General features: G+C 36.2%; 1 protein-coding gene across 1 annotated transcript in view; it reads left to right on the top strand.

Moving 5' to 3' along the window:
• The window catches only part of LOC106890986 (multidrug resistance-associated protein 1-like), a gene marked incomplete at its 3' end in the record, with an annotated part of 29,942 nt that extends 4,015 nt beyond the window's left edge, over window positions 1-25,927 (top strand). Inside the window, exons 3-23 of the mRNA XM_014947136.1 lie at window positions 18-159; window positions 1,548-1,705; window positions 2,738-2,915; window positions 4,477-4,731; window positions 6,231-6,296; window positions 6,943-7,080; window positions 9,863-10,009; window positions 11,364-11,448; window positions 11,564-11,630; window positions 13,172-13,298; window positions 14,375-14,551; window positions 15,075-15,242; window positions 16,314-16,500; window positions 18,128-18,197; window positions 19,152-19,212; window positions 20,372-20,591; window positions 21,086-21,240; window positions 22,268-22,423; window positions 23,412-23,611; window positions 24,436-24,562; window positions 25,805-25,927. Coding sequence (XP_014802622.1) covers window positions 18-159; window positions 1,548-1,705; window positions 2,738-2,915; window positions 4,477-4,731; window positions 6,231-6,296; window positions 6,943-7,080; window positions 9,863-10,009; window positions 11,364-11,448; window positions 11,564-11,630; window positions 13,172-13,298; window positions 14,375-14,551; window positions 15,075-15,242; window positions 16,314-16,500; window positions 18,128-18,197; window positions 19,152-19,212; window positions 20,372-20,591; window positions 21,086-21,240; window positions 22,268-22,423; window positions 23,412-23,611; window positions 24,436-24,562; window positions 25,805-25,927 — 3,007 coding nt within the window. The remainder of the gene's footprint in view (window positions 1-17; window positions 160-1,547; window positions 1,706-2,737; window positions 2,916-4,476; window positions 4,732-6,230; window positions 6,297-6,942; window positions 7,081-9,862; window positions 10,010-11,363; window positions 11,449-11,563; window positions 11,631-13,171; window positions 13,299-14,374; window positions 14,552-15,074; window positions 15,243-16,313; window positions 16,501-18,127; window positions 18,198-19,151; window positions 19,213-20,371; window positions 20,592-21,085; window positions 21,241-22,267; window positions 22,424-23,411; window positions 23,612-24,435; window positions 24,563-25,804) is intronic.
• Window positions 25,928-26,780: the final 853 nt, after the last annotated feature.

Below are 26,780 nucleotides of genomic sequence, written 5' to 3'. Positions count from 1 at the left end.
TAATTGCTTCCTTTCAGACTAATATCTATAGGCTATAAGAAGCCATTGGAGAGGGATGACCTGTTTGAGCTGAATGAAAGTGATTCACCATACAGTGTGTGTCCTAACTTTGAAAAGCAATGGAGAAAAGAAATGCAGAAGTCTACCACAGCATTAACGGTAGTTATAATTCTGACAGTAGATGATATCTTTTTATAAATTTGAGGAGTCTGGAAGCTGGAGATGATTTCTAAGACCTTGTTGTTTATTGAAGAGCCTACATTTTGTAGATTGCAAAGACCACACAGTGTTGCCATCAGTGATCTCTAGTGTGGCTATCAGACTTGCCTCTTAGAAAGATAGCCAGTTACATTTTAACACTTGTAATGATACAGAATCTACCATGAATTTTACTTCGGTGATTAATTACCATCTTTGTCAAAGCTAGCCTACTAATTTCTCTCTGAATTTGTCTGTTTTCTGGTGTCTTACCTTTGCATCTGTACTTCAGGTAGGTAGAAAAGTCTATTATCAGCTTGCTTACCAGTAGACGCTCTGGCTTACAGAACACACGAAACAGGCTTCAGTTTTCTGTAACAATATTGAGTTTTACAGATATTTTGATTTTTTTGCTTGAGTTATCCTGTATGATTTACGTGTGAGCCCTTGACACTTTCAGTCACAGTTATTATTTTTTGTTGTAGTTAAAATGGACTAGGAGCTCTGTAATGTTAGGAAGGTCAGAGGAGAGTCCTCTGTAAGTCCAGTAAGCATGTAGCTTTTTTTTTTTTTTTAATGACTTATTGAGAAGAGGTTTCCTGCAGAGTCTGACCTTACTACATCTCTTTAGTATTTTTCTTATCTATTTGTAGATTTTCCCTTTCTTCTGTTGATGGTATACACACCAAAATGCTTTCTGCCAAAGCATTAAAAAGTGTTTTTCAATAAGGATAATTTTTAATTCAGATACTGTTTTTATTATTCAAGCAAGAAATTCTGTAAATTATTCTCTAAAAAATATTCTATCCTTCATCACTGTGGTAATTAGGAATGACTAACTCCTTTTTTTTGAGCCCTTTGAAGGATATTTGCAATTGTTACAGTTAAATTCAAACTGAAAAAAAAAAGAAAAATAGTTACTTGATGACTGAAAAAATTCTTGAAGAATAGAAGGGTTCAACGTTAAATATAAAGCTGTGGTAAGCCTGCTGTAAATGATAATTTACATTGAAGCTTACCTCTGGTTTTTTGATACAGTTTTTTTGACCTGTGATAATAATTTGAGGATTAATTTATTTTCTAATCATATTTGTGAATGACTGGGGCAACCCTAGAAATTATATTTATCCTTTTCTGAAACACTACTAGCCAGGCTAAATAAAACCAGACTTAATTTCTTACCCCAAAGCTTTTCTTCTACCAGTAGGAAGTGCACTTTTTCAGATCATAAATACAGTGATGACTTTAGATGGACACTCTAATGTTACATATTTTGTATTTGTAAATGTGGATGAAGTTCAAAAATAATTATTTCTCTTAATTCTGTACATATTTTTGTAATCTTGCAGGCTTCTTACATCAAAAGAGTGCTATTTAAGAAAACAACTTTCCATAAACCATCTTTGATTTTGCCATTATGGCAAACATTTAAATTTTTATTGATTAAAGTTGCATTTCTGAAAATCACAGCTGACATTCTGGCTTTCATGAGTCCACTAATAATGAAGTAAGTTTTTAATGTGTTTCACTTTATGTTCAGCGAGTAGCAGTAATAATAAAGCAAAAGGGTTACCAGCATCAAAATCAAACTAAACAACAGTTATGTAAAGGTTTTATTTGCCCGCACCCCAGTGCAAATCGGGAAACGATTTAATGAGGGAAAGCTCAAAGAGATCAGGAATCTCTTAACCAAAGGACTGAGACAAAAATCAGTAGAAGTTCAATTTCCCAATATTGTGTTTAAGTATTTAATGGATTTAAATGCAAAATCAAATGTTAAGAAAAATGAACTACCAAGATATTTAAGTTATCTGCTTTTTGTTAATATTTTTTCATCTCTATTTTTAAAAAAACCACTTAAATATACAATAGTAACTGCAGCTTCAACATTTAATGGAAAACTGCAATGACTTTGTTGTTATCGTGTTGTTGGTACCATGAGGTTGATGGAAGTGTTTTTTAGACATTTTGCTTACCATAAAGATCTTAAGAATTTATTAAATACCTGTGTGTTTATAAATAAAAAAGTTAATGAACAGAGTTATTGTAAACCGCCAAACTATACCCCAAATCAGTGTAATCCTGAACAAAATTGTTAGCCGTAAAATCTGTTTGAAGACATTACATTTGCTGGTTATTTAAGACAACCTTTTACTAACATAAAAATAAGAATTTTCCATTAGATTTTTTTCTTTCTCACTTTCATGGTTGATAGTTGGTACCTTTCTAAGTACAAACATCTAATTATTTCTTTTCTTTTATGCAATTCTTTATTTGTACTCCATTGTCAGTGAAGTCAGCAATAGCACATTCATTTCTGAAATAGTATTTAAGAATTTTTTTCTAAGCTAACAAATTGGAAAGCACAGATAAGACCTGCCTTTTTTTTTAACATTGTATTTCTTTGTGACCTTTCACCATACCTGGATCCAAAATGGACTTAAGTAAACAAGTTGCCAGTATGTCAGTTTATTTAATTTTTATTGTCAGTGGTTGACTTCATTCACAGAATTTAAAATCTATTTTTCCTCATTTTCAGAGCAATGATAACGGTCAGTGAGAATCATCCTAGCTCATATGGGAGTGGATATGGCTATGCTATTGCCCTGTTTTTTGTAGTTCTCTCACAAACTCTTCTCCAGCAGTTATACCAGCGTAACAACATGCTTACCGCAGTCAAAATCAAGACTGCAGTTGTTGGCCTGATATACAAAAAGGTAATCATCTATTCTTCTACTTTTCTTTCAAAAAAACCCCAAACCCTACAATAAACAGACAGTGTTAAAAGACAGTATGCTTACCAGCATGACCAAAAGCCAGAATATTATATACTGGTGACAGGCTAGCAGATTGACTTTATATATTCATGATTATTTATTTACAATAATTAGGAATTTCGGCAGCATATCTATTATAAGAATATAATCCTGAAATTACATGCTTTTGCCAGCCACCTGTACAGACATAATATTGGAGATATATGAGAAACTGAATTCTTCCTATTATGACTACATATTAACTTCCCAAATTTACTGTATGAACTGGGAAAACTTCTTGAGTTGAATGTTCAGGAAAAAGTAAGGGTATATGTGATTGTTCTTACTTTATAATAGTAGCGAATATGAAAAGCTGAATTTTGCCACATTGTCTCCTTTGGATGTTGAAATTTCCCCCCTGATTTTAGTGAAATTGATTTTCTGTTGAGTTGAATACTCATTAGGCTTGTTGTTTTGCAAATGTCTAAACGATAGCTATCTGCTGTGGAAGTCTGCCTATATTATCGCATCTCTAGTAAGATATACTGGGCTGGTGGCATTATTAGCTACAGGAAATGCAGGTGCTAATAACATAGAAGTAAAAGCAGCTGTCTGACAAGAAAAATATAAGTGTTTACTACTGTCAATATGTAGTATATGAGATCAAGCTGGTTTCCCAGTGCTGCACCTTCAGTTTACTTTGTTACGAACATGGCAAGTTGGTATTTTTACTGGTATTTAACTATTAAGCACAAAGTAAGGAAGCCAAAAAATAATTCAAATCTATCTTTGTTAATTTAAAATACAGTCTCTTGTCTCAAGAGAGTCAAACTGATCTTTTGACATGGACTTCTCAGGTATTTCCCAAACCAGCACACAAAATTTTATTTGTAAGTTGCAAATGGGTTAAATAAAGGAATTCATTCTCTCAAGTCGCATATCAAGGTGTGCCAGTACGTCAGACCATGAAGAGGGGAACAGAGGCTCCAGCTGGGGTGGGCATGTCTTCTGGCAAATTTCCACAGCTCCAGGGTAGAGATAGAGCTTCTTCCTCTCCCCGAGGTGAGCAGATGAGTGGATGCCAGGTCAGGTTGTGCTTTGCACGTGGGACAGATGGTGGAGTGAGCTGCTGCAGCACCTCTTGGTATAAGCAGGAGTTGCAGGTGACGCAGTGAAAACATGTGAGGCACTAACACAGAGAGCGAGCGTGTGTGTGTGGTGTGTGTGTGTCAGGGTGTCAATTCCGTGACACCTGGCACTTGTGTTATCTGCCTGCCACACTGAGATTGCACCTCCACTTGCTGTGAAGGCTGCTGGTGCTGGTGCCTACACTGGGAGGTCCTAAGCTAGGCCAAAGCTGAGGCTTCCTATGCCCTCTTTGTGCCATGTTGTCCTGTTAACTTACTATAAAGAGTTACAAGTCTGTTTCACTGAGTTCAGCTTTGCTCTAATTATTGTCCTTTTAGCTTCTCCTGGGCAGCAAAACCCATTAAAATTGTTGACCTCTATTTTTCGGTCGCAGGCCTTAACTTTAGCAAATTCCTCACGCCGAAACTATACAACTGGGGAAATTGTTAACCTGATGTCAGCAGATGCTCAGCAACTCATGGAGCTAACTTCAAACATCAACCTGTTGTGGTCAGCACCTTTTCAGATCATCATGGCTGTTGTCTGTCTCTGGAAAGAACTTGGCCCCTCAGTCCTAGCAGGTGTCGCAGTGCTTCTTTTGGTTATACCTATAAATGCACTCATTGCAGCCAAAGTGAAAAAACTGAAGGTGAGATATTTAAACAAGCATAGTAAGAAGAGGTTAAGTTGTCATAATATAGAAATAAAGGTGGGGTGGGGGTGGTGTACATTATGCATGTTTAAGAATACTAGGGGTACGGCAAAATGAAACTCAAAACAAATAAACAATGCCAAGCCACAGCTGGTTTTCGTTGAGGAGGGAGGCATGACTGCAGTAAGAAAGCTATGTGTTTGATAGCTAAACTAGTATTTAGGTTAGATATCGAAATTTTCATTATACTGAAAAAATACTTTTCTATTAGTAAAAATTATTATATGACTCAATTTAGGAAACAGCTATATTTTTGCATATTGCATGAGTTATTTCCATTAAAGAAGGGATTTTGTAGGATTATGGCCCTCTTCCATTTTTATTATTCAGGCTAAGCTGCTCACTCAAATATAGCACATTCTTCTGAGATTATGGGAACTCCCACAGAGGTCCTGCATGTGTTCGGACTTCTCTTCTGCTTCTCTGATTCTACAGTTCTCTTGGCACTGTATTGCATGTAATTACGACAATTTCTGTGAGCTCCAGTGAAAAAAAAAAACCTCCCAACAAACTACAACCCTGAGTTTTTCATTGCTATCAAGGCAATCATTTTTCTCTGTCTTATTCTGCCTTTGATGGTGCAACGTGCAGTGAAGACTCTGGGTCTCCACTGATTCTTTTGTAGGGTTGTGACACTTTAGAGACACTGAAAAAAAAACCAAAACCCTCTCACCTCTTTTTGCAGGTGAGGTGCAGCAGCTACATATGCGCTTAGGTCCCTACTGTGATATGAGCCAGAGAGAAGAAATACAAAGGACAATAAAATAATTATTTCTAAAAGTTTGCAACTTGTCGCTGTATTTGAATAAGACTCAAAACATTAAAGAGGCTGTTAAATTGTATTTTAAAAATGTGAGATGTAGAAGAGCCTGAGTATAGCATAGGAGTGAGGATTTCTGCTTGGCTCTTCCAATAAAAATGTATTGATTGGTAACATAAGAAACTTTCTTCCTAACTCCTGTGAACATACATATATATGTATACAGTGTTTTTTAGCTGTATAATGTTATGCATATATTCATGTATGTGTGTATATAGGGTATAGTATATACAATATTGTTACTGAGTCTTTGTTTACCTGCTTAGTGATTTTGAAGATTAAAAATATATTATTGTTCCTGAATACCCTGGGAACTGGAAGCCTGTTAAGATTTTAATTCAATGTGAAGAAAAATAAAAAGGACAAAAACTGAAACGCACTCTTTAAGATATTTGAGGGGGAAAATGTTATTTTAATCTATTTAATCTTTTATCCTATCTAATAAATTTTTCTACTGCATACATATCTGAAAACAATATAACTGCATTGCTAGTATGTATTTCAGTGAGTTAAAAATAGCATAAAAGGTATTTATTGTCTAAAGTACGCTGCATATTTTACTTTCCAAATTTTTTTTGCTCACTGAAAAATAAAAACGTTGCTTTCTTTTAACCAGAAAAGCCAAATGAGGCATTCAGATCAACGAGTGAAGCTACTAAGTGAAATGTTACATGGAATAAAGGTAATGCCACAACTAATAAGGGTTTTGCATTTTCTTTTTATTGGATAAATGTAAGATAGATGTAAAGATGGGAAGTTATTTAAAAAACTAAGATTTTGTCAGCAATATTTCAGCTGATTATGATAAAAGTTTAATGAGAAAATGTTTTAACAGAAGGGGTTTTGGAAAATATTTACTGGTTTAATTTGAAAAACTTACTATCCGTGATTCATTAATTTTATTACCACATTTTTACGTAGAAAGTAAAATATGTTAATAGATGTTTGAAAACCTTTAGCATGGTGACGTTTTTAGCATAGAAAAGCACTTTTAAAAGTTGTCTCATTTTTTGTTTTTATTCTGTTTTGAAATAAACCAGCTCCTCATTTATGATACATAAGAGACAGATTTAAATCTGAAGAATTAAGAGTATTAATCTGAAGTATTAAAAGTATTAATTAAGTAATCTGAAGAACTAGAGTACATCTTCCATAAGAACAACCTAATTTAGAGTTATCTCAGGTCTTGTTTTCATTTGTAAAATGTTCAGATTTTAGTATTTTGTCATTGCTGAATATTTGAAAATGACACTGGAGTTTAAGCTTATTCTCTGAAACATGGTCACTGCTTTTTTGTTTTATTAAAATATGTTCTTTTGATTGTCTAGATCCTCAAACTTTATGCATGGGAACCTGCGTGTCAAAGGAAGGTCATGAACATTAGAGAACGGGAAGTGGATGTTTTGAAGTCATCTGGGTATCTGACAACTTACTCCATGCTGACATTGACGTGTATTCCTTTTATGGTTTGTTTTATAAAAATATTAATTCATGCAGGGCTGTTTCTCATGTTTCCTATTGCTTTTGTAGCTGAATGTCTCACAAATATTGCCTCACAATATCTCAAAACATTAAATTTATCAACAAAATATGTTTGAATTCTCAAGTTCTAATAGTATGCATATGACTGGAGAAGCATGAGATTGATTATGAATTGACCAAGCTTTTAAAGACCTCTGTTATATATAAAGTCAGAAACCAAATCCAAAGCTCCTCAATCTCATTTCACTGTTTTGATCTTACTGTTTCTATTGCATAGAAATCAACTACCTTATTTATACTCCTCCTCTTCTAAGTTTTAAGGGAATGCGTTTTTGATCTGTAATTTTTAGCCGTCCTTTCTCAAACACTAAACCTCTAAATACATGGAAAAAAAAACCACACAAAAAAATGAACCACATTCATCCTAGCTGTGTTCCAGTAGAATTCTATCAATCAGGAATGTATTCAAAGCCTTGGATCTTTAAATTCCTCTGTTAAACTCCATCGGAAAGTAAATGGAGACTTCAGGGCCTTGGGATGACTGGTTAAGGAATCATTAACACAAGTATCCTTCATCCCTACAGTTCCAGGGAATTATGAGGGGAGAAACGGGAAGAGCCAGCAGATCAGTACCTGGCTCTGAGCCTGGTAGGGCTGGCAGAATAACCTGATCTTCTATGACAAAATGGACAAGTCAGAGGCTGTGGATGTTGTTTACCTGAACTTTAGTAAAGGCTTTGATGCTGTTTCCCACAGCTTTCTCCCGGAGAAACTGGTTACTCATGGGTTCAACAGGCATGTTCTTCACTGTGTAAAAAACTAGTTGCCTGGCCAGGTCCAAAGAGTTGTGATGAATAGAGTTAAATCCAGCTAGTGGCCAGTCAGAAGTGGTGTTCGCCAGGGCTCAATACTGGGGCCCATTCTCTTGAATATCTTTGCCAAAGACCTCGACAAGGGGATTGAGTGCACCCTTAGTAAGTGTCGATCTGCTTGAGGGTAGGAAGGCTCTACAGAGGGACCTGGACAGGCTGAATTGGTGGGCTGAGGCCAATTGTATGAGGTTCAAAAGGCAAAGTGCCAGATCCTACACTTAGGTCCCAACAGCCCTGGGCTGAGGCCAATTGTATGAGGTTCAAAAGTCCAAGTGCCAGATCCTACACTTGGGTCCCAACAGCCCCATGCAACAGGCTTGGGGAAGTGGCTGGAAAGCTGCCTGGTAGAAAAGGCCCTGGGGGTGTTGGTCAATAGCTGGCAGAATATGAGCCAGCTGTGAGCCAGGGTGGTCAGTAGAATCTTGGCTTGTATCACAAATAGTGTCAATCGTGCCCAGTACTCCACACTGGGGAAGCCTCATCTTGGGTCCTGTGTTCAGTTTTGGACCCTTCGCTACAAGAAAGACATTGAGGTGCTGGAGCATGTCCAAAGAAGAGCAATGAAGCTGGTGAAAGGTCTTATGAGGAGCAGCTGAGGAAGCTGGGGTTGTTTAGGCTGGAGAAAAGGAAGCTGAGGGGAGACTTTATTGCTCCCTACAACTACCTGAAAGGAGGTTGTAGCAAGTGGGGGTTGGTCTCTTCCCCCAAGTAACAAGTGACAGGATGAGAAGAAACAGCCTTAAGTTGCGCCAGGGGAGTTTTAGATTGGATATTAGGAAAAAATTCTTTGCTGAAAGGGCTACCAAACATTGGGACAGGAAAAAATTCTTTGCTGAAAGGGCTACCAAGCATTGGGACAGGCTTTCCAGGGAAGCAGATGTGTCACCATACCTGGGGGATATTTAAAATACATGTAGATGTGGTGCTTCGGGACATGGTTTAGTGGTGGACTTGGCAGTGTTAGGTTTGTGGTTGGACTTGATGATCTTAAAGCCCTTTTCCAACCTAAATTATTCCATGGATCGAACTGGAAGCTTCGTTAGGGATAAATGACAACCATTAACTTCAGTTATACAAACTGACATCATCTAGTGCTTAACGCAAATGTGTAAGAGGTGAAGAGCAATATTCCTTAGGAATAGTGAAAAGGAGGATTAAGGCCATCCTTCAGTGTGTAAACTTGATAATAACTGAAATATTTGGAGCAGTGAGCGATTCAGTGATTAATTCAAAGTTTGAATTAAATGCATTGAAACAATCAACTTACTATTTAGGGCTTGCTTAGGAGTCCTTCTACTTTATGACTGGTTTAGTCCCTAGTTTTGTTTGGGACTCCTGAACCCAACAAAAGGCAGAAGAGACTCCATAGGACAGTTTTGGGGGTTTTCCCTAGCCATGCTTTTCTAGGTATTCTGAAGGCTTGAGTGTCTGTTGCATAAGAGCCCAGCTTATTCTCTGATGACTACTGACTAGATTTTTGAAAAAAATTCCAGGTGGTCAAAATAAAAATACCTGCAGTAATTAGTTCTATTTTATGTCCAATATCATAGCAAAAACAAGAAGAAAGAAAAGTCAATTTCCGGAAACATTATGTTTGACTGTTTCAAAATGAGGAAATCAGTTTTGGAGATGGGAAAGTGATTTCATATAGTATGTATCTGGTTGGGTCAAACACGGTAGCTGTGTTTTTTGCTCACTCATTCCTGCATTCAGTGTTGCAACTACACAATAATTTCCATGTGCAGCAGTTACAGAGTTTATATATGAGCAGAAATGGGATCCTACACCTTTCAAATGCAAACAAAAGTAGTACCTGTACATAAATTTTAGTTATGATGTGGTCTTGCTTCTGGATATATCTTTTTTGTTTTGCTTTGTTTTTGTTATTTAAAAGGTCTCATTGGCTACATTTGGAGTTTTCTTTCAGCTGGACAAAGAGAATGTTTTAACAGCAACTAAAGTTTTTACATCTATTTCTTTATTTAACATTTTGCGACTGCCTTTGTTTGATTTACCATCCGTGATCTCTGCTGTAGCCCAGGTAAACATATTATGAACTAGTGCTATAAAAGGCTGATTTTTATACTCTGTCATGTTTAATCTATTTCTAGGAGTGATTAAGTAATTTAATTATTTCAAGTTATATTTTATTGAGATGAAACTGCACGGTATTTTTGTGCAATGAGAAGTCTGAAGGCCATTTAAAGGAAGTTTCTCAGTCCTTCAAGTAGAACAAAAATTGGATAGCACACCTAATTGTGACTGAGCTTTCTGGTTCTTGCTCTTCTTCCTTCAGTGGGCTAGGCTCCTGCTCATACTCCTGCTCATACTCTCTCAACTTCTCCTCTTCATAGTCCACCGAAGATAAAGTATGACAAATTTGGACTGCACATGTTTCTCTCAACTTCTCCTCTTCATAGTCCACCGAGGATAAAGTATGACAAATCACTCAGCCATTGTTATATATTGGAGCCCTTGGTACCAAGTAGGGGACACCCATTGTGGACTCTGCAATACTGTTTTTCTCAAGTCAACACTGTAAGAAGTAGAGAAAAAAGGAGTAGAGCTGCTGAGGGTACCATATCAGCAACCTTCAGTCCTAATGGTACATCAGTAGGGTTAACATATGAGTTTGGAGCTTCTGGCTTTTAACACTTCATTATGGATATATTATATGAGCTGCTCAGAAATGAGCTCTGTCACAGCTTGTATACAACTCAGCTTTTTGTAAGCAAGGGGACAACTATGAGCAGATAGATACTCATCCTAATTTTATTTCATTTATGGTTAGCATACTATAAGACCAAAACTTTGTATTTTCCTAAGGTTTACTTCTAATAGGTTAAAAATTAGCACAAGCATAATTTCATCTCACTTTGTCACAACAGAGTAATGGACATCTCATGATGCACTCACAGTAAAATGTTGTCTTTCCTCCTTATATGAAGAGAGAGTTACTGTGGGTTAATTCTTAAAAAAAAAAAAAAAAAGCGGAAGTTTTTTCACCACCAGTTTATGAAAACAGAAAAAAAAAAAAAAAAAAAAAAAAGCTAAAGTTTTCATAAACTGGTGGTGAAAAAACAAACTAATTGTGTAAGACGAACCAGGCATTCAAGGATTAATTGGCTCTTCTAACACTGGCTATGTCAAGCACGTTCTGCTCCTTTGTAACTACCAAGCAGTAGAAAAAATATACACTTATTTATGACTTTAGATTGCTTAGTAGTTTAAGGTAAATAATTTTTAAATATCTAAGTACAGTTTTTATTTATCTTCAAATAAGACAAATAATATATCTTTCCATATTACTAGAAACTCTAAAATATTATTTAAAAATTTAGGCAGTACAGGCATGTTATAAATATTATATATATATGTGTGTGTTCATCTCATAGACCAAAGTTTCTCTGAGCCGTTTAGAGGATTTTCTGTGTGCTGAGGATCTTAACCCTGAGGATGTCAATACAAGCTATAGTGGAAGTAAGCAGCAGTTATTAATTTTTAATAGGTCATGAGTTTATATAGATGATCATTAAAAAACTCAGCTGAGGGGATGGATTCGTAACTCTTTGCTCTTTTTTCTTTACTGCAACAGATCATGCTGTTGGGTTTATTGGCGCTTCTTTCCGCTGGGAAAAAAATGGACTGCCAGTCTTAAAAAAGTAAGATACTTCTTTATCTTTATGAGCACCTTCTGCAGAATGTGATGTGTATAGAAATTTTTTTCAGGATTAATGTATTCTGATTCAGAGTAGTTCATGATGTTACATACTAAAAGGAACATCAGTTATTCTTTCCAGAGTATCCCACGTGATCAGTGTGCTCTGGAAAGTCAAACCTGTCCTGGTCTCCCTGATGCTCCAAAAGGAACTACATGAAAGTGTATGCTCCCCAACGTAGCACTGTGTAAGTGCTATGGGAAGCCAGTGCTCTTCTCCTTCCCTCCCTCCTTTCCCATCTCTCCCCTCAGTTTGCACAAGGGAGATTTAACTGCAGTATCAACTTCATTGCATTTTGGGGAGCAATGACTGGCAAGATGCCCTTTTGTCAGTGTAGTGTTTTATATTGCCTATAAGTAAGCTAAGGTAGTTTATGCAGGCTCTATGCCGATCTTAAAATTGGGCTGTGGCTTCTTTTTGAAAGAGCAAACAAAGAAAAATTTTGCTTCTCTCACAGCAGACTCTCTTGCCTGAAAATACCCCTCTGTATTTGTTGTTTGTCATTTTTTAACAAGGCATTTCTTAGGTGTAAATTCAGCTATGCTTAAACTGCTACAAAATGAGCACATGGGAGGGTTCGTAAGGAAATGGAGTAACCAAGCTCTGGAGTGGAATGATGAACCTATTGATAAGCTCTATAGAGCTGTTAAATTTTACTAAGGCAGCTGAAGAGGTTACAACCCACCCAGTCTAACCCTCTTACCACATTGTCTACCCTATTGCTCTCAGGACTGGGGGGATTGCTTCCCATAACATGGCATTGAATGTCCACATCTCCAGCTACTGTAGCCTGCAATACAGTATCCATGTATGAGCTGCCTTCAGCGTCATACACAGACTTTACTAAAATCTGGTCTAGTCTCTGGGTACAGCCTTCCTCTATCTCATTTGTGCTCCAAGCTTGAGTCTGAAGGGACTATGCTTATCTTAGGAGAGGGCCTTCAAATTGGAACACATTTAGATCCAGGTAGCATGGAGAACAGATACAGCAAGTGGCTGTCCTTGTATGCTAAAGTTTGTGAGTAGTTATTGTACGTATTTTGACAGCAAAATATGCAGATGATGAAGGGCAGCTTTTAATTACCAGAATAGCTATCTTTTTCCTTAAGAGTGACCACACATTGGCTACAGTAGGTGCTATATGAGAAGTCTACCAGATGATTGTCAGAGTAAGATAGAATGTGAACCACAGGCCTGAGAATAATACAGTAAGACCACTGGTTGACTATCAGTTAGACTGTCTCCCATTTGATTTTATTGTGATGAGATGAAAGTACAACCTCTGAACTTGTAGAAAAATATACTTACAGTCTTCATTGCAAGTTTCTGAATGGTACATAGTCAAAAGAATTGCAAACTTAAGAACTAATTTCACAGCTTTCTGAGGGTAAAATAGGGCATTTGTTTCTTACAGTGACCACAACACATACATGATGGAGTATTTACAAAGAGAATAACTAATTTGTCTTCCTCGATATTTCCAGCTTGACTGTCAGCATTCCTGAAGGCTCTTTAGTTGCTGTTGTGGGACAGGTTGGATCTGGAAAGTCATCTTTCCTTTCTGCTATTCTTGGAGAAATGGAAAAACTTGAAGGAACAGTTCAGAGAAGAGTAAGATTTCTGTCCATGTCCCCCTGCCCTGCCCCACTCCTCAATAATTAAATTAGCAGAACTGCTATTGAAAGTGCAGATTTTCCTCCTCAGCTACTTACGTAGAAATACTGGCAAGGCTAGCTCCAGCTTCTTAAGTCTTCAAAGAAAAGTAACACAGTGACACTTTGCTAACAGTGTATATTTTTTTCTTTGTTTTCAACCTAAGTGATTGCAAAGCTATTTTCATTTTTTTATATAATTTAGAGATGGAATCAAGGTGTTGGCTCTTCTAGCAATAGGAAACCCTGTAGCTTAACTTGTCTTGTAGTTACATAGAGCAATGAAAGTCCTCATCAGAGAACAGAGTTTAGGGAACTTTTTCATAGGTTATAGGTACAGAGGAAGTTAAGCTCTGATGACAGACTACAGTGCTTGAGCCAATAACTACCAATAAGCACAATATCAGTTAATCTCATTGCAAGTGGATGTGGCATCATTTAAAAAGTGTCTCATCCTTGAAAATAAGTGTTGAACTAGAATCCACTCCTGAAAAAAACTAGTACCATATCCTGTCACTGTTAGGGGATGTGAGAAGCATATGAAGTTGAGGTGTCCCTAATCTGAGAGTAGTAATTAATGACAAAAAGATCAGCTGTGTAGAATTTAGTACGGAAGGCATATACCCAACCAGTGTATCTATACTTTCAATTTGTTGTAAAATCAATAGATTTTCACAGGGCACGTAGCTTAATGTAAGAAAAGGTCTTTTGCTGCATATAAATCTAACGATGGATGCCTGTTTGTCACTCAGATCTTTCCCTGAAACACTGCTCATTATATGTCCCAGTTCTGTCAGTTCCATTCAAAGTGTGTCCTCTTATAATAATTATAGGCAAGCTGTTATAAAGAAGTATTCACCAAATTGTTTTTATTACCTGACTTGGTCAAAATTTTAACAGTTCAATGATGCTCAAGTTTTGGAATTAATTACTGGTTACTCTGAGGTAAAGCTGGAATTTCAAATGTATTTTTAAATGCTATTCTTTTCTGTTCAGAAAGCACAAGTAAACAATTCTTTTTCCAATTCTTCTTAGGGTTCAGTGGCATATGTTTCTCAGCAAGCTTGGATTCAGAATGACAGTTTACAAGAAAACATTCTCTTTGGTGAAAATCTAAATAGGCCATACTATGAACTTGTTTTAGAGTCTTGTGCTTTACTGCCAGATTTGGAACAGTTACCGAATGGAGACCAAACAGAGATTGGAGAAAGGGTGAGAATCTGAGGTGTCAGGAATGATGCAATAAGTTATGGTTTTCATCTTTTATATATTATCTGTTTGATAATTTACACTGATTACTAATCAGTGCTCAGCCAAGTTCATCTAGCCCATCTCCCTACTTAGCTAGCTTACTTTGAACTTTTAACTTCTGTTGAAGCTCTGAACTCTTACTCATTTTCAAAATGGCTCTTTACTATACAGAAGTTTGAGTCAGCCCTGTTGTGTTCTCCAAGGCTTTCCTCTGTACTGTAAAAATGTCTGTATGACTGTAAATAATAGAGATTTTTTAATTTTCTAAAGTGCCTTGCATTTGCCCATTTTGGAATGGCAATTTAGTCAACAGAGCGCAAACTTTGCCCTAATTACTTGAAAATCCAAATTTCTATTTTCATATCTACTACAAAATTTATTTTGATTACCTGAAAAAAATAATGATGAGACTGAGTGAGATAAACTGGTCTTCTTTAGTATTTCATATATTTCAGCATGGATTATTTTGATTTTCTTTTCTTAGGGTGTCAATATAAGTGGAGGGCAGAAGCAAAGAGTGAGTCTTGCTAGAGCTGTCTACAGTAATGCTGACTTGTATCTTCTGGATGATCCCCTGTCTGCTGTAGATGTACATGTTGGGAAACATCTTTTCGAGAAGTTAATTGGGCCTTCAGGTCTCCTAAAAAGCAAGGTAAAGTAGGGTGTCCTCATTTCAATTTGGGGATGAACTGCTTTGTGAAATACAACGCAACAGACACAGTAAAAGTCCCAGTGATTCTGCAAAAGCTCATCTCCTAGTGTGTTGATGAAAATCATTCTGAATATAGAGGCTAAATAAATAGCACAGCTGATTGTGCCAACTGGAAGCCTATTGGTTAGACATAGCACAGACTAAAAAAAGACTCAGAACTGACCTTACCTGGGAGTCTGAAAAATTCATGTAATATTTACTCATTTCTTCTTTACTGGCAGTTTTTGAGGAGTGCTGTGGTCTGCATACGGAGGGGAGGGTGGAGCCCTTTATGGTCACTCTTGATGCCTCACTGCAGTAAATGAGTTGTAGCCAGTATAGCTTACAGAAAGAAAGGCTTCTTGTTGAATAAAGACAGTGGAAAGTGGAATCAGGAGGAATAGATTCTCCCATTTAAAAACTGTTCATGTGGGAAGGTAAGGTAGCTCATAAAAAAATCTCTTCTCACCGTTATGAATTAGTACAGGTATTCCCATGGGCTGATGCCTGCAAAACACATGCGTGGCTATGAAATACTTAGTTACGAATACATTACTTACTATGTAGTAAATGTCTTTCACTTGCCCTCTCTCCCTTCCCCTTTTTCTTAATTTACCTGCTCCATGGGTTATAAGTATCTGCAGAAGCAAGAACTCTAGTAATGGTAGACTTGTAATTAGATTTTAATACTGAGACTATCAAACTAGATGTGGTATGTCACAAGCTGTAGTAGCTACCTCTTCCCTTGAAAACCTAATCTAAACCATTCCTGAGCAGAAGATGCACATTAAGAAACAGGTAAATACAAGCAATAGCAAGTAGCTATGAGCATAAAGTTTGACATTACAATCAGCAATTAAAAGAGTAATGTGGTAAAGTAGGCAACAAATAACGATAGTAACAATAGACAAATAAATGCACACCTCCCCACCCCCCAAATTCCGTTATACTATTCCAGTTATCATAACATAATGTCTACTTTTAATATATGCTTTGTATTTATATGATAAAATGGAAAACATTGTGTTTCAGACTCGTATATTGGTGACCCATAACCTAAATCTCCTGCCTCACACTGATCTTATAATAGTAATGGAAGAGGGCAGAATAAGTCAAATGGGGACCTACCAAGAACTCATTTCAAAGAGAGCTAATTTTGCTGAGCTTATTCAAGTCTTTAGTACAGAGCACACAAGTGAAGAAACAACTCAAATGAAAGGTGAGAAAATTTGTACACTGTGTTTGCTTAGTGGTTTTACTTTTCATGTAAGCTTCTCAAAATACTCCTCTTCCCCTTGCTGGAAATGAATAGAATAATTGCTGGAAAATGTAGATCATTCCTGTCCACATTCTGGTATAGAATTATAGGTTAGAAACTAAAAATATCAGGCTTTAATGTCTTGAGATCAAATGGTTTATTTTTTCAACTAAAGGTATAATAAAGCTACCTAATGCAGCTGTTTTCTACTTTACATACTATATTAATTACCTGGTAAAGTTACCTGATTCTGCTAAGGATTTATCACCCAATAAATAAGTTCTGGACGTTTCAAATTAATCTTGCAGTGTCAACAATTATGTCTTTTTTTATATTGGATACTTCTCGTTTCCATCACCTTAAACTGCTGTAATCATGGAGCACAGCAGAACTAGTAGGAGAATATGGTCCATTTGTAGGATTAAAAAACAAGTGAAACTTTTAGTACTCTTATGGAATACCTCTAGCCAAAAAGTAGACAGCATAAACAAACAAATACTGCATAGTAGCTTAAAAAAGCATACTTCCAAATTGTTCACATGTTTGGGACTTATCTTACTTCTGTACCCGAGTTGTTCAATGTGTGCTCTTTATAGAGTTGTAGGAAAAAAATAGGTGCATTACAATGAAGTCTGTTTGACCTGTTTTCATTGTGTACTTCAGGAGCAGATTAATTGTGGTTATTTAATTTTGAGAGAAGGAATCTCTCCACATAACACAGAAGAAACCTATAAAAGATAGGTGAATGCAGGTGTTTATAATGATAGTTTCCAGTTAGCTTAGCAACTCTCAATTGAGCCTGTAATAAGTACAATGCAGTCAGGTGGGTTTATTAATTCAGGCCCTAATCTGGAACCAGCCCTCTCAAATATTTGCTGGGGTTGACAGGGGGGAGTGGAAAGACAGAACAGCAAATTTGCAAAAGGCAGCAGTGAGCAGTCTTGAGTTAGCTGTTTTGGGATGAAAGTGTGAGGTAGCCATGTAAGAAGACTTGTATTATTCATCAAGGGTAATAAAGAGAGGGAAGGTGGCCCAAGGTAATGAGGAGAAGAAACAGCAGGAAATGTGTTGTGATACAAAATTATACAGCAAAAGTGCATTCAGCTGGATGGATGGTTGTAGAAAATATATCTTTGTCTTAACAGATCTGTTGACAAAAATAACATCAAACATGAAAAAGAGGAAAAAAAATCAATTCCTGGAAGAAAAAAGTGTTGACTCCTTGCATTAACTCACAAAGAACAGCAAGCTCAGTTTTTCAGACATGATGCAAGAATACTTTGAGATAAACACTAATGTTAATATTTGCAGGGATACTAATGCTTTCATTAAGCAAGAATGGGATTCCAAAGAGACTCTAGGCTCATGGGGCAGGTTTACCTGCTGTCACAGTTCTAGCATTTGGTCATAAATGTGTTTGTCCTGTGTAGTAGCTATCCTAAGACTAAGTTGACTTAAGGAGTTCATAATTTAAGATATCCCCATTCATCATTTTGTCCCTGTTATTTATTTCTGGCTTCTTGTACTGTGCATGTACAGTGGCAGGCATTATATTGAAAAGATTTTTCTATTTTTTTTTCTGTTACAGTGAGTTCTTCAAAAGAAAAGGGTCAACTTGGCAGGAGTCTGCAACAAAAAGAACTGCTGAAACATGAAGAGTAAGTATTTTAAAAAAATTACCCATTGCTTAACTGATGCAATGTTAGAACAAGCCTAAGTGCTGAAGTCTGTGCCACTATCCTTCACTGTGTAAACATAGATTAAGCCTAAATGTCCATTAGCAGTTGGGTGGAAAGTGTGTATCTTGAGATAATTTTCTGGTTTCGCTTTATACAAAAGAAATCCAGTTAGTGTGCTGCATGAGTTCAAGGTGTCCAGTTCGTGGGCTGATTCACTGCGTGAACTGAAGTACATTAAGCAGGAATGAAAGGGACTTTCAGAAGACCAACTGAAGTCACTGATGTAGATGCACCCAAAATTCCTTGTCAGCAATTTGACTTCTTGGTGTAATAAGAAGTTATTTACATTTGTTTTTCCTCTTTGATATTGATTTGTCTTTTTCCACCTTTAGGAAAACTTCTGGGCTTTCAAATAGTTGAATGACCTCCCAGATCAATTTGTAAAAGCACGGTCGTGATATATTTGCAGTGGTAAAAGATAATGCAAAGATGAAGCAAGGAGAAGACACTCAACCTGCCAAGTTCAGACAATGCAGGACACTTAAAATAACTGCCTTGTTCCAGAAGTAGTAGAATTGGATTTGTCAAATAGTACAACCTAGTCCTGACCCAGACTGAGGGCTGAGACCCAAGTTGCACCACACTTACATGCCTCAGAAGAGGGCAGTCTTAATTTCTAGCTGAAGCCTATGCAGAGCAAGCTCAGTTTTATCTACATGTAATCATACAAGAAATGAGAAGGACATACTTAGTGTTGTCTTCTGACCATAATCGTATTCTAAGAACAAAAATAGAACAGCTGAGGACAGTTCATGTATCCACAGGAAAAATTTACAAGATTTTATAGTATTCATTTTTGGTTAGGAATAAATGCATACTATAGTCTTTGTATGATGATTCATAAGAAGATTTGAAAGTGTTTCTTGTTTGCAGTTCTTCCTTTGATCAATGGAAAACACTCACTAACAGTAAAGAAAAAGTTGCCACTGGTGGCGTAAGTATCACTAATAGAAAACTCTTCGACATTTATTTTTATAAAAATGTATTATTTTGCAGTTGCACTTTTCTGTTTCTTGTTAAGGTTGTGTGGCATCTCATTACTGAATTGAAAATAAACCTCCAGGGTTTTAAGTATGTTGTCTTAGATTTTCTATTTTGATGATCTGCTACTGGCTGTATTTTAATATTATATCTAAGTCCAGTCTGGTTTGCATAGTTCAGAAAGAAGAACATTAAAAAAGCTTCTTCCTCTGTTAGAAAATCATTCCGTCTGTCTTACCTTTAGGAAGTTTAAATACTTGTGTCCTGGGACAGAGATTAGAAATTTTGCATGGTGATACTGCTGCAGTATTGGTTTATGTTAGAAGCACGCTTTCTGCAGTCTCCATTAAAAAATTCTGCCAGTTGTTAAGTAGAGAAACAGAACAAGTGAAACAGAATACGGAGAAGGTCAAAACTTCCTGGGAAGCTATAGGTGAATTAAAATAAGAAGGGGTTGGGGGTGAAGAGGGGAAGAAGGTATGAGTTTCTAGCAAGTAAGTAAAACTAGGAGCTTAAAAAACATGAGTTTGCCAACTAGAGCTCATTTGACTCCAGCCCCTGTAATGAAATCCAAGAATCTGTCACTATTCTGCTCCTCCCAGTTCTACCCTCCAAGGGGCCTAGCTGAGTTTGTCCCCTTGTACACCAAGGATGAGAACTTCCTCCTGCTGACAATAATTTGCAATGTTCCAGTAGCCCAGAGTGGCAGTTCTAAAGTTTCTAGTTCCAGTGATGAATAGAGTAAGATTTGCTTCATGCAAACTGACCAGCAACTGCACTCTTCTTTGTCTCTTTGGATAGGTTTTTGTTTTGGTTTGGTTTGGTTTGTTTGTTTGTTTGTTTTGTATAATCTACATAGATTTTTTTAAATTGTCACAAGCCCAGCTGCCTATGATATGTATCATTAAAGAGCAGAGTGTACTGGGTTAGGAAATCTTTTCATGGCATGATTTTATATACCTGTTATCAGATTTAATTAAGAAATTATTTAATTTATTCTGAATTTAATGTATCCAATTCCCATTATATAATGTGTATTTGCCTTCAACAATGATAATAGTTTTCAGAGTAATTTTTTTTTTATATTCTGTTTTTTTTTAATATATATTTAGATGAAAATGTCTGTCGTTTTGAAATATCTCCAAGCCTTCAAGTGGCGATGGATGTGGCTAACCATAGCTACTTATTTAGGACAAAATGCACTGGCCATTGCACAAAATGTATGGCTTAGCACCTGGACTTCAGAAACAGCAAAAGTTCGTGATTTCACAGAATGGAAACAATCACAAAACTATAAACTTCTTATCTATGGACTTCTGGGACTCCTACAAGGCAAGGATGAGCATTTCTGTCTGCTTTCTCACCATTTGCCAAGTCTGATCTGCCTGAATGTGTTTTAGTAAAGAAATAATGCCGGTTGTTTCATAAACAGAATTGTATGCACACAATTATACACAATTGTATGCAACCTGGGAAGAGGAGAAGAGATATACAGACATGTGTAAGAAAATGCTGTTTAATTTTATGTTACTTCTGTGAATTCTTGGAACATCCAAGTGTAAGCTAATGAAGTTGTGTTGGCATCTCAGTGAGGAAGGAGATCATGTATAATGGCATGCTAGCAGGAGAGACTTAATTGTAGGGAAAACATACTTATGAAACAGTAAGATGTATTAACAACATACAAATATGTACATTTGGGAAACTAAGATATGAAGTGCAACTGTTGGATTTCTCACTGTGGTAGAAAACAGCAGCAGAAACAAGCTCCAGCTCCTTTCTATCCCTAACCATTCATACTGTCTTTTAATGTATCCATTCACAAGGTCTTCTCGTTTGCTGTGGTGCTTATGTGCTCACCAAGGGATCTCTGTCTGCTTCTCGGGCATTGCATCATCAGCTGTTAGACAATGTATTGCACCTTCCTCTTCAGCATTTTGAAACTAATCCAGTTGGTCAGATCATCAATAGGTTCACAAAGGTAAAGGGAAAGCTCATGCATATTTTCCATTTTATGAAAATGAAGCTCGAGTGACTGCAGATTTAATTGCATTTAGTATTGTTGAAAAATGACGGTGTGAAAGTCAGCAAATGCAGTATCTGGCAATATAAAAGCTATTTCAGTGCAGTAAAACTTAAAGTGTCTCAAGCTATTTTCTTACAAAATCATCAAAACATAAGTAGAAGTTGTATAGAACCTATCCAAGATAATTACAAGGCCATTGGTCAAAGACCATTCCTGCAGTGCAACAAATTTACCAGACCTAAGCTTGATCTGTTTTTTTAAAAAATATATATTTTTCTTAGATAGTATATTGTATATCAGAATCAAATGTTATTGTTAGAATCAATTAATACATTAAAATCACATTCTCAGAGGTATATAGACTTAAAGTGAATGTTATTTTCTAGTTGGAACCTCTAATACACAAACAAGTGTTATTTGCTATGACTTTAATACTTCCCACTCTCGTCGTTACTAGCTCGTTCCAATGCATTACTGATGACATCAAATACAGTGACTGTTGATGGCTGTGTTCTCTAGAAGAATTGCTGTTTAATACACTAAAAGATCAGTTGATTTAGGTTTCACTCAAGCCCCTTGTCTTCAGTAGAAATATATTATAAACTGGGTTTGAAAGAGCCTTACCATGTGCAGTAAGAGCTAAGTAATATTTCAGTACACTTCTAGAATTATTAGCTGGAGTATACAAGAGGCAGGATTTTAATTCCTGGCTTCCTTTTCAGTCTCATATGTTTTACATAAGCTAAACAGGATTGTGTTGCAAAATAGCAAGAGCCTGTTCTCTGACATACCATGACGAGTCTAAAAGCTATATTAAGTCTATTTTGCTTTTAGATGAATAATAATGATATAATAATACATTTAATTAGGATATAATGGGGGTGAAGCCTACTAATTTTTATTGAAGATATTTTAGTTTGATTCTATTTTTAAAGGATGCTTTCTACTCACAAAATCTTTGTTTTTCTGTGCATTGTTACAGGACTTATTTATAGTGGACATACGTTTCCATTACTACTTACGAACTTGGCTAAATTGTACACTAGATGTTATTGGAACCATTCTAGTTATCACATCTGCATCACCACTATTCATAGTAGTAATTATTCCCCTGGGATACTTTTATTTTACTATCCAAGTAAGTGCATTAAACTTTTATAAGGATTTCTAGATGTATGTGGAAAATATGTCCAAAACAATTAAGGATACAGGCTTAAATTAATTCTTATTGAAAAGAAAGACAACCCCAAACATACATATCAGAATTTCAGAATGTATCTGAAATTGCTTTCAGAAAAAGTCCTCAGGCTTCTGAAAGGGAAATTAGTACACTTCATTAATATATCCTGTAAAGCTGGGGAACTTCTAACAACTTACATTTTCCTCTTCATATTTTCCTTTTTCTTAGGAAGGTAATATTGATATAGATCCCACCAAGAAATTTTATGAAGTTACCTGAAAAAAATGGCGTGTTTATTATAGTGAAAGTTAAAGTTTAAAGGTAACCCTGAAACAGCAGATATAAAATAGAATGATGCCTAATATTTTTTGTCTAGAATGTCAGTCCTGCTACTGAGAAACCAAAAAGTAATGTTTCAGAAAGACTAATGGCTGCATTCTTGTTTCTTGACGCTCAAAGTGCGGTCTGTGATTAAAGATTTTAAAAGATTCTTAAAATATGAATATAGAGGAAGGAAAAGAGTGCCTGGATTCAGTCTCTAATAAGGAATTTAAATACAGACATAATTGCATCGAAGAAATAAAGGCTGACTTTCATCTAAGAAAGAAGCAGGGTGTTCTAACTTGAAAGTTTACATTGAAGTTTTAGTTGGTTGTTACACACCTGCTGTAGTACAGCACATTTACTATAGAATTTGGAAATGATGTTATCATATTTTAACCTTGCCAGTAATTTATGTATTTTAGTTATGTCAGCATTATAATGTTGGTATGTCCCAAGAGGCAGATTATTTTTTCTGTATTGTTTGTGAATACATTTTTTTCTGTGTATACAGGAATTACTTAACAGATTACTCAAGTGGAAATAAATATGGCAAATATTTTAAGTAATGCAAAAGAAACTGCAGCAATTTAAAATGTCTGTTTTGTCTGTACTGTTTTATTAGCGATACTACATAGCAAGTTCTCGACAAATTCGACGGCTGGCAGGAGCGTCGCATTCTCCTGTCATCTCCCACTTCAGTGAGACTCTTGTAGGGCGAGCAACAATTCGAGCATTTGGCCACCAAGAGAGATTCATTAGAAAAAATAATGATGTTGTGTATGAGAACTTAGTTTACTTCTACAACAATGTCATCTCAAACAGGTACTTTACAGCAGTTCTGCATCTGTGACTGAGACCACCTTCTGTAGAATTCCTCAACTGTTTACCTTTCGTCAGAGTAAACCCACTGATAAACAGAAGGACAAAAGCAATTTATTGACCACTCTTTGTAATGAATGCATGGATTATGTCTAAGCACTAGGATGATGTCTTCTTTATGTACCAGCAACTGGCAGGTTTATAGGAAATATGCGAATGCTATCTGGAATAAGAATATGTAAAAATAAAAAATAAAAAAAAAAAGAAAAAAAGGTTTACCAATAGGTCATGAGCACAGACTGTACTACATTTCAACTAACAATTCCTCTTACAAGTTTATGAACAAATTGCATTTAGATTTCAGTAGTTTGTGTGGAAGTAACCTGGTGTCTGTACCTAAAAACAGCAGATAGGTCTCGAGAGTGGAATCTTGGATTTAAGGAAATAAGCCCATTTCCTCTCCTTCCTTTGTGATTCAGTTCAGTTACATGCAGAGATTCGCAAGGAGAAGATTTTCAGCTCTGGTTTTCAGTCATATACCTGAATCTTTTCCAGAAAGGAAGAGTAGGAAAGCAGTATGAGTAAAGGGAGCACTAGCCAGGAGTTGAGACCTGCATGTTTTTTTTTAGAGGTACTACCAGTTCTAGATATGTCATGTTTCCTCCCCAGTCCATCTGTAAAATGGGAATGATACTACTTATCTCTTTCGTAAAATGGGTAAATTGCTAGTATAATGACCTCAAAGAGTAATTGTATTAGCAATATGTTCACTAAAAAAAAATAATAATTACGTTATTCACTTTTTTCTTTGCCTTGATTTACAACAGGTGGCTGTCTGTCAGGCTTGAATTCCTGGGAAATGTAATGGTGCTCTTCGCTGCACTGTTCGTAGTATTGGCTGGAAATACAGTGAGTTCTTCTACAGTGGGTTTATCGATAACCTATGCTCTAAATGTAAGTAATGGTATCAATTTTTTGCTCTTACCACTTCGTATATGGAAAGGGAAAAAAACATATAGTGAAGTTGAGTAGGTGAATTTACGCAGTGGCATCAAGGAAATTAAATCACAACAGTTTTCCTTTGAATTCCTTTAAATCTGGGAAGCTTCACATTAATTTTCCACTTCTGAATTTAGATGAAATAATTATTAAAAAATATTTAAAAATCAAGTTAATGAAACTAGGTATGGTTTATTTTTAAGTGTTTTGCTAAACTAAATAAGAAGCCTGGTCTTGTGCAACTATAACTCATATTTGATTTCTTGTTCTTACGTATTGTGTATACACCAAGCATCCACGCTTTTTTAATCTTGTGGTGCTTAGGAGTCTAGCAGTGTCCAGATTCTCACTGTGGTTAAGTGCTTCAGAAACACAGTTGACAGGTACTAATGAATAGAAATACAAAAAAAATATACAGACAATTACCTGTCATGGCATATCCACCCCACCCCCAACTCACAAGAGTTTCATTTTCTATTATTCAGAGACAGAACAATTTCCTTTTATGTCATCACATACTTGGTGGTGGCAGTCACAGGTATTGCACAGTTTTTCACCTTCATCTGATGTCAGATTGACACTTTCTTTATTTAGTTACATACAGCATCTCAAAATAGTTAACTCTAAGAATGCTTTTAGTCTCACTTTTTTCCTACAGAAGTGGGAATATTTCACCACAGAATTGGTACTATGGAAGTGGTACTAATTCTGCCTGCAGAAGCATTCCCAGTGCTTCAATATGACATGTTTGGCACACATGGTTGACCACAGACACATCTTCAATATAAAGCCTTTGTTCTACATCATTGTTTGTTTACTTTATCTTGGTAATGGTGCAATAATGTACCCACAATATGAGCCAAGTATGTTTTTCCTTTCAACATATCATACAATTACTGTGCACTTTCTGTTGATCCTGAAGCAGTTTCAGATTTCTGGAGCTGTGATGTTAGTGAAAATTATAATAGTCATTGGGCAATCTGAAGGCAGACAAGAAGTGCTTAGAGGAATATTGAGATCAGTTGTCTTCTAAGTGATAGTTCATTTAGCATGCATTCATTTTCTGTATAGTTTTTGGCTTCTGTGAATAAGCATCCAGCTCATGAGATGATTAAATTCACGGTAAGGTTTTAAATCAGTATGCTGGGTTCTATTAGAGTCAATTTTTTATGTTCTACATTGCAACTATTTTCCCAGATAATTCAGAGTCTAAATTTTTGGGTGCGTAAAGCATGTGAAATCGAAACCAATGCAGTTTCAATTGAAAGAGTTTGTGAATACGCAAAAATGGATAAAGAGGTGAGCATTCTTCCTGAAATGGTGAAAATTCTTCTTGAATATTCAACTTATGTGCATAGAAAATGACTAACTTAGATTGACTATAATATTGGTGAGTGGTAATAGCAGGTTATAATTTGTTATTAAATACCTTATTTTCTTTTTACACAGAGAACAATATGAGCTTCTTCATTACCTTTACAGGCATAGAGTTTTAATCCTATTTTGACCAGTAAATTTCTTGGCAACCTTTTTAGAAACAGTTTTTGTAGCAAGGCTAATACAGCTACAGCTCAGGGGAACTCTCTAGGCTATGTGCAACCAAAAGGAGCATTTTAAGAGGGAAAGATAGGAAAAGAGGTCTGTCAGACCACTAACTGTTACTCACCTGATGTCTGGTGAGACATTTGTTTCAAATTGCCTTGGTTATTGTGCTTTTCTGAGTAGTGCCCATGTCAAGTATGGAGGCATAAGAGCCTCGGGCTGTCTCGGAAAGACTCCCTTCTACTTCTTAATTCCCTTTTACCCTTCTCCAGTGTTTATGTTCCTTAGCCTTTGTTCATCTTTCTGTTCTCTCTTACCATACTTCTTAAAACAAAATGTTTCTCATAAAACATGCATTTTAAATATATGGGAGATTAAGTTCAGATTGAATTCAGTTCCTGCTGTGAAAAATGCTCCTTATCCAATAACAACATCTCAGGCAGTGATCGATACAAAGCACATTTTATTTAAACATTCTTGCAAGAACGGGTAACCCAGCAAGCAGGCAAACCAGTTCTCAGAGTAATTCCTTTTTATTTCCTATTCCTGATTGAAGTTTCCTTCCCCTGTTTTCTTCATTGACTAGGTACTTCAGGGTTTATAAACTACTTCTGTTTGTCCTGCTTGTTGT

This window comes from Calidris pugnax, unplaced genomic scaffold (assembly GCF_001431845.1).
Source record: "Calidris pugnax isolate Ruff unplaced genomic scaffold, ASM143184v1 scaffold95, whole genome shotgun sequence".
Classification (NCBI taxonomy): Eukaryota; Metazoa; Chordata; class Aves; order Charadriiformes; family Scolopacidae; genus Calidris; species Calidris pugnax.
This window is presented reverse-complemented; position numbering and strand designations above follow the sequence as displayed.